This window comes from Clavelina lepadiformis, chromosome 1 (assembly GCF_947623445.1).
Source record: "Clavelina lepadiformis chromosome 1, kaClaLepa1.1, whole genome shotgun sequence".
Taxonomy (NCBI): domain Eukaryota; kingdom Metazoa; phylum Chordata; class Ascidiacea; order Aplousobranchia; family Clavelinidae; genus Clavelina; species Clavelina lepadiformis.
Window position 1 is genome coordinate 19305292 of NC_135240.1, and position 7900 is coordinate 19313191.

Sequence of the window (7900 nt, forward strand, 5' to 3'; positions counted from 1 at the left end):
CTAAGTTTATACCCAACTTTGCATGAAAATCTGTTACAAAGATAGTAGCCTATACTTCATAAACTCTTGAAAAAAAATTTACTGTTTTTATAAGTTAGAAATGTCTATACCTGCACGTATTTCACAGAATATTTTCTTCTTTGGAACAAGTAATTTTTCTCAAAGCCGATTCACGCAAGTGAGAACATTGCAGAATTTGGCATTCCGGCGTTGCTCTGTAATTCCAGTTGGCAAAATAATCTACAGTTAAAAGTAAAAAAGATTTGAGAAGTTTTTGATGTGTTTGCTTTCGGTGATAAACAGCCACAATTAATTTCAAATTGCAATGTTTGAGCTACAAATCGTACGGTTTATTTATGTCACCAGATTAGGCCACTTCAAAAGGTCTATCAGGATTGTACTGTAGTAGGCTATAATCAACAGTTTGCTATCAATATTTAAATGTTCTATATATTTAAATTTTGCTTGTGAGTCAAAGACTATATCGACTTAAATAAATAACACTACGTAACAAAATTAAAAAAAAAATTTGTTTGGCTACATTTATTAAGTGTGTCTGTATGATTTTCAAGCGCTGATTCCACAAATGCTATCAGTTTTTTTCTATCATCAATCGTTTTCAAGATACAATGATTTCCGTTTTTTGTGATTTTCCATTAACTGTAAGTTTTTTATGCGGTTATGATCTTTTGGGATGGACATTGGTGATCAGAATAAGTCATGGGCACCACATGTTATCTGTGGTAGCTGTCGATCTAATCTTGAAGGATGGTTGAAGGGTTCTGGAAAAGTTATGTATTTGCAGTTCCCAGAGTTTGGAGAGAGCCGCGGAATCATCATGATGATTGCTATAAAAAATAAAAAATCTATTAGGGGAAAGTCGCCCATGATGGGACGTAGCACATGATGGGACAGCGCGATAATTTCTTTCAGCCACAAGGTGGCGAAAAGTTGAATTTTGTTTTAAGTCCATTACGTTGCTGTCTTCCTTTCGACATATTAACAAAGAAGTAGCTTACTTTGTGTTTTAAGTTAGTTTAATTGAAAGAAAGAAAAACCCAAATTTTAAATTCTGACAGGATTTTGCTGCTCTATAACTAGGTTTTAATTTGACGTTGCAGTTGACATTCTGTAGCAGCCTGGGAGCCGCTTTCAATACCATTATATCATTTGTGGGAACATATTCGCCAGTTATTTATTGTGATATTGTTTACTGATAAAACCGCAATTATTGTCGCTTAATATTTGGAAACTTGCGCTAAATAACTTTTTGTGAAAACGCCGTTTAGTGCGCTACCAGGTGATTTCATAACATCCTAGTTTTAACTGAAGGTAATTCCCATTGCCAACGCTTTGTTTTTATCGTTCACACATTCTGAAATGTTCGTGTATATTGTGTTGAATATTTCCGTTCACATCGCTCCGCTTTATAAACTCGAACTAATACGCGAGTAGCGGCGCAGACAGAGAGATACAGAATCGTACGAACGTGCTACGTTATTCGCGTAAATTGTAATTTGTTAAACTTGTTTTAAAATGGTGAATGTTAAGTTTGTGTTCGTATTATACTCGGAATCTGTACAGTTCCTACAATAAAGGATTGCTTCTGATAAACGGTATCTGTTAATCGTAAGAACTTGCGGTTAGTAGACGTAAGGTTAGAGAATTCTAACCGCACGCAACCACGGAGTCAGATCATTAATTCGGCAGGTAAATTAAGTCCGAATATCATAAGTTAAGACAAGCAGTGACCTCTGCAATTCTTTTGGTATACTAACCATTAAAATATGCATGAGTTAATATGTGATAACTTGAAAATTGGCAGACTTAGCGGTGTATCATTCAGAAACGGTTTATTGACAGTGCAATGGCTATTCCAAGATTGGGACATATTGTCCTGACTTGGGTAACAAGCGTTTTGGTTGCAGTACTTCAGGGTGTTGAGACTGATTTCTATACCTTTATAACGTTTGACTTAGTTTGAATCAATGCGTTTGTATTTGTATTAGATTTAATACAAATTTATCAACATTTATTATGAAACGACGCAAAAATTGCAAAACACGCAAGGTTACATGCTGTAGATTGAACACGACGTTTTATCTGTTAGAGAAAATATTACATGGGAAATTTGTTTTTCCACAACTTCTGATGTGCTTATCATATTTTAGACATCATCTTTTAGAATGGAAAAAAAAATCAATCTGAAAAGGACGGCATATACAACGCAACCAAAAACCTTTGGTGGCGTTATCAAATAAACAGTTGGTAAATTACGAAGGCTGCCTATACTTGAAATGAAAACAAAATACTTTGACATCACCAAGCAAAAATTAATTGCCTGCCATAATTTGTCAAGAAAAACTAATTCTTCTTCGTGTTTAACAGCGGTAAACGCTGGAAAGAAATGGCCACACAGTTTTTTGGAGATCATCTTTCGTTGTTTGTTTGATCAATCAATTTTGTCATCTATTCGACAATTAGGCTATACGTTGCAAAAATCAAATCAAATTTTGTTTTAAAGTTAAGCAATTTTATTTTAAAGGCAAATTTCCTAAAATTACGGCCTAATTAAAACAAGGTTTTTCTATCAAAGATTTATGCGTGCTGTCCCATCTTGGTTTACCATTAGAAAAAAGACTAGCCAAAGCGTATCGCGCTTTTGAGTGAGAGCAGTTTTTTTAATATAAAATATGAACTTTGCGCACCCAAAGTATCCCAGGAATGGGAAAAACCCTTAAACAGAAATCATATCAATGAATCAATCATTTTATTTTTCGTGAAAAACGGGTTGGTGACCAAGCATAGCATAACAATTCGAAGTAAATACAGACAATACACAAGAAAAAATTATTTTCCAGTTTGTGGAGAAATTGTGTGCTACAGGTGAAAGCCGAAATCTATTGCAACAACTTAACTAGTACAAGTTATGGAGTCTCAGGGTTCAAGCTGCTTTTAAATTTACACAGTCACAAAAGCTGGGAATGCTCTGTGCATTTGCAGGCTGGCGGAATGTTAAAGCATTTGCGTTCATAATTAGCCTAACCTCCAGTATATCCAGACCTCTGGGTTTTGCTAACTTTTGATTTGCTTCATTTCTTTTTTGTAATGATTTTCGAGGTCTAGTATACAAGTGTACCACCACAGGGTGCCTTTGTAAACTAGACCCGATTTTTGTAATAGAATTTCATTTAATTAACAGGCTAGGCAATAAATGCAGTTGTAATTTTAAAGCAACGTATGTCATTGTTAACAGAGATCTTTATCTCCCCGCAACAGTAACCAGGATACAGCGTCAAATCTAGGTCAGGTCTTTCCGTACGAAAACATGCTTACGAGCAACTCAGATCAACATTCCTTGTATGATTTGTTTGGAAAAATTTCCACACAGGTAAAAAATTAATAACCAGTTCAATTTCTGTGTCCTATACACTAAAGAATTTTTTATGACCTTAAGAATGATTTATGAAGAATATGTCATACAGCCAAATTACTATAGCAAACCATTTGTGGGCTTAACAAAATAGCTTAGTAAGTGTTTCCTGATTTAAACTTAAAGTAATGAATAGATGGAAAATTCTGTGTTGGTTTGTACAATTTTGTGAAATTCAAGCATTTTATTCATATTAGATTATCAGACAAAATTACATTTGAAAACATTTTGAGATAGACCAGCATATTATCAACATTAGCATATAGTATAAGCAGAATATGAATATAAAACTAACAAGCTCTTTTCTTTATCTAGTTATCTTGTACCAGTACGGTTGTAACTATTTATGCAAAAGATTGGAGCACATTTTTTCTTGCTTCTACATAAACTTTTTCAAAAACAAATTTGTCAATTGAAACATTGACAAGCCTAGATATTTTATTTTGCTGCCATATGTTACTTTATAAGTTACTTTTTCAATGTTGAAGGTTGACATATTACACTGCGTGGCAATGATGAATTCTCTCCAAAATCAGCAGCAATCTGATGATCACTGTGACTTTACTATTTGCATTGTGAATGATGGTGAAGAAAAAAACTTTAGAATACATCGTTGTTTGATATCAGCACTATCGGAAATTTTGAACGAAATGGTAAGATGCATTTTTTGAGCATTTTTCTAAGCAGTAGGGCTGAGACAAATTGAGTTCAAGTGCTTGGCTTAATATTGGCATCATGCATAATGATATCATTTTAAATCTCGAGTGTATATAGCCCCCTTTTTTGCATGGAAAATTGGTACAATATTTGTTTCTTTAAATTATGAATGTAGGTTTCAACTATGAAAATTTACTGTTTCTAAAAATTAAAAAACTAACAAAATAAAAGTTGCTATTGTAAAAGATAGGCCAAATAGCCAAGTGTCATCAAAAAGCATCTTGTGACTTACATTTTACGTCAAGCGTTTTTATTGTGCAAAAGATCTATTTTTTGAGTTTTTTACAGGCAGCGCATGTTATTTTAGGTTTTACTTTGTCAGTAAAAGCATGTTCCAAAAAAACAATGCAGTAAGAAATAAATTAATAATGATAAAATAAATTGTCAACAGATTATTTTTATATAAATATAGTCACTTTTTATGACAACAACTGTTAGACTATGTGACCAGCACCAATGACTAGTATTCATACATACCTTAATTCTGAAACACCATGTAAATAGATTTTAATATCGTTTGCTGACGAAGCATTGTTCAATGCGTTCTCAACCAGAAAAGCACATGGCTCTGTGCCAACACACATCTCAGCGAGGACAGATACATGAGTGTGTGTGCTTTTAATTAATAAAGTTTTTATGAGCCCCAAATGGAACCATTGTACCAAGAAGTCAGGATGCTAGGTGTTGTTTTCCTGAATTTTAAAACGTTCTTTGTACTGGCACTCAATGTTACATTAATTACACTTTATTGGCGACATGTAATCCCACCGCGTATGTATATCATTAATGACATTGTGACATGCCCACTTGGGTGACAACCAAGTAATAACTTTAAATCACCTCGATTCAGTGATTTCAAGTAAGTTTCATATATATTAGAGTTGCACCAAAAAATAGCAGGCTAGACTAATTCTGTCGGATTTTTGAAATACTTCTAAAACCTGCAAAAAACAAACTTGGACCTGATAGTTACCCTTTCTATATTGTGGCTATTGCCATTGGTTACATACATCACATGCCATCAGTTTTGCTTATTCATTTCCATTTTTGAAACTGCTTTTATAGAGTGACTCCATCACAAAAATTGAACTAAATGTGAGTGAAAAGATATGGAAGTGGTTCATGTGCTTTTTGTATGGTGGAAAAATTCATGCTGTACATGCAATGACCGCAGAGGAAGTAAAACAGGTGGGAATCTTTTACTGGTTTCCTTTTTATTTTTCTGCATATAGTACATCAAGCAATGTCCAGACTGTCCACATTTACAAAATTATCGATCAGACAAACATTTCGTTGTATTGACTACCACAAATCTAATATATTGTCATTTTATAAACTGTTTTAAATTACCTAAAAATCTCATATTTAGATATGGGAATTAAGTGACAGTTTAAAATCTTCACCGCTAAAACAGTACCTTGCAAGAGAAAGACCAGATGTGGAAATTCCTGATGATATGATCAGCACTGTATCATTTAATGTTTGTTCAGTTGAAGAGAAGGAAAAAATGGATGAAGCTATAATCACTGGACAAACAACAGAAGATACACCAGTCAATGGAAAAAAGTTTTGTTGTGAAAATTTAAAAACAGAGCAATCCTTAAACCCATTTGTTGTTGAAAACGAGACATCATTTCCAATTAAGATTGACAATCTTCCTGCAGGAAATAATTTTGAATCCCCTGCTTTCAACATGGAATGTGACAGTGATGATGACCAGCAGTATGACAATGTTACAGATCTCACAAAATATTCTCCTAGTGTTGACTTACATGATTTTAATGAATCAGAATTTGGCAAAAATGAAAACAAAAACAGAAAACCGCAAAGAAAAGTTAAAAAACGTCAAAAAGGGTTTACAGCATTTGCACCAACATCATCATCAAAATCTAGCAAACTTGAAGATAAGCGCAAGGTATGGGTATCATCAAAAATCTCACATACCAGTAATTATCCAACATAATTATGGTATATATATAATGTTGTGGATAAGCTCATTGTATGTATTTTTACAGTTGGAACTATCGCCTCAGAGAAAAAAAGAAGTACAGCACAACACAACGGTGCCATCTAAAAATTTGAATAAAGTAGAAAGAGTTGACAAAAAACCGTTTCACAAAAAAATACCGGACCCAAAATTATTGCAAATGTATGAAGAGGATGATATAGATCTGCTTAGGGAGCTTAAGCTAACTGCGCCCAATGCATGTGTTTTTAGTTTGATACCGAATTTGTGAAGAATTTTATAACACAAATTTGAACAGAATCATTAAATGATATTCATTACAAAATCATCTGTTTTGAAACTAGTAGCGGTAAGCGTTTTTAACTTGCAGTACATATGAAGTCATGCAATAGCTGTATGTGTAATATGCCCAAGAATTCCTTCTGTATAAATAAAGAAGCTTGCAGTTGTTCAACAAAAACTTGTAGTAAAGAAAAAAATGGAATCTACTAAATCATAAATAATTAATCTACAATAACAGTTTGGTAAGCTGCCACCTGCCTTACTCTGTTTTATAATCAACGTCTTACATTTTATGACATATTTAAAATAACATGTTAGTGCGCAAATACATTGTTGAACCTCTTACAAATGTACTTAAGCAAGTATTTGTCAGCATGCCCCTGTAGTTACAGGACAGTGGGCAACCTGAAACATCAGTTTAAAACGTGTACTTTATTTTCAAGCTACACATGACATTATTGCATATACGACGTCTGTTCAAAAAGTATCCAACCTTTTGGCAGAAAGTACACAACACAATGAATTTCACAAATTTTATTTAATCTCCTTCAAAATAATCCCCTTGGAGGTCAACACTTTTCCCAACGCTTCTTCTAGAAACATCTCTTAAATTGCTCCTCCGTCATTTTTTATAATGTTTTCTCTTGACTGAAATCATGTCCCTTTTAGTGTGGTTTTAAACATGGGGAAAAGCCAGAAATCACACGGTGCCAAGTCTGGAGAGTAAGGAGCCTGGGGTACGAATGGCATGTCGTTTTTGGCCAGAAAAGTTTGGATCACATGAGCGGAATGAGTGGGTGCATTGTCGTGAAGCCGAAAATTCTTTGCTGCCCACATCTCTGGCCGCTTTCTTCGCACCACTTCACAAAGGCGACATAGAACTTCCAAATAGTACTCTTTGTTGATTGTCTGGCCTTCTGGTGCATACTCGTGATGTACAATGTTTCATTCTGTTGCATTGTTTGACCACAGCTTTCAGAAGTTTTTGAAACAATAACACAAAACGAGGTTTTTTCTTTGCATTGCAATATATGTCTCTGGTTGTTAGGACCATGAAATAGATTTATCAACAATGTGAAGTGTACAGTCTTCAGCGTAGGATTTCATGAAATGTCTTTAAACATTTGCAACAAATAATGATAAGAAATTACGGTTGCAGTCATACACATGTTTTACATTGCAAATTTTCAACATTGGAATGCGATTGATGTTTGAGAACGCGCCGGAGTGAAAATATTTTTTAATAGCTAAGAAGAGCGTGAACGAAAAATCGAGTGCTCTCTTTTCTTTATAGAAGAATAAATGCACGAGTGCTCTCTTTTGTCATTGATGAGCGATGCTCTTTTTCAATAAGTGGTTGCCCAGCTCTGTTGTTAATGTTGCTTTTAATAATAAGTTACTGCAGGCTTTGGTAGTTTTGTAAAAGCTGACTGATTGATTGATACTTTGAAAGTAGATCAGTGCTAAACGGGAGTACCCGTAAATTAGCCTTGTAATTTTTC

General features: G+C 34.1%; 1 protein-coding gene across 1 annotated transcript; it reads left to right on the forward strand.

The window, feature by feature from the left end:
* Nucleotides 1-2772: 2772 nt before the first annotated feature.
* LOC143463230 (uncharacterized) lies at nucleotides 2773-6441 on the forward strand. Its single transcript, XM_076961698.1, has 5 exons — nucleotides 2773-3391; nucleotides 3922-4086; nucleotides 5216-5338; nucleotides 5520-6065; nucleotides 6166-6441. Exons 1-5 carry the CDS (start codon nucleotides 3329-3331, stop codon nucleotides 6385-6387), a joined length of 1119 nt encoding a protein of 372 aa, XP_076817813.1. The 5' UTR covers nucleotides 2773-3328; the 3' UTR covers nucleotides 6388-6441.
* Nucleotides 6442-7900: the final 1459 nt, after the last annotated feature.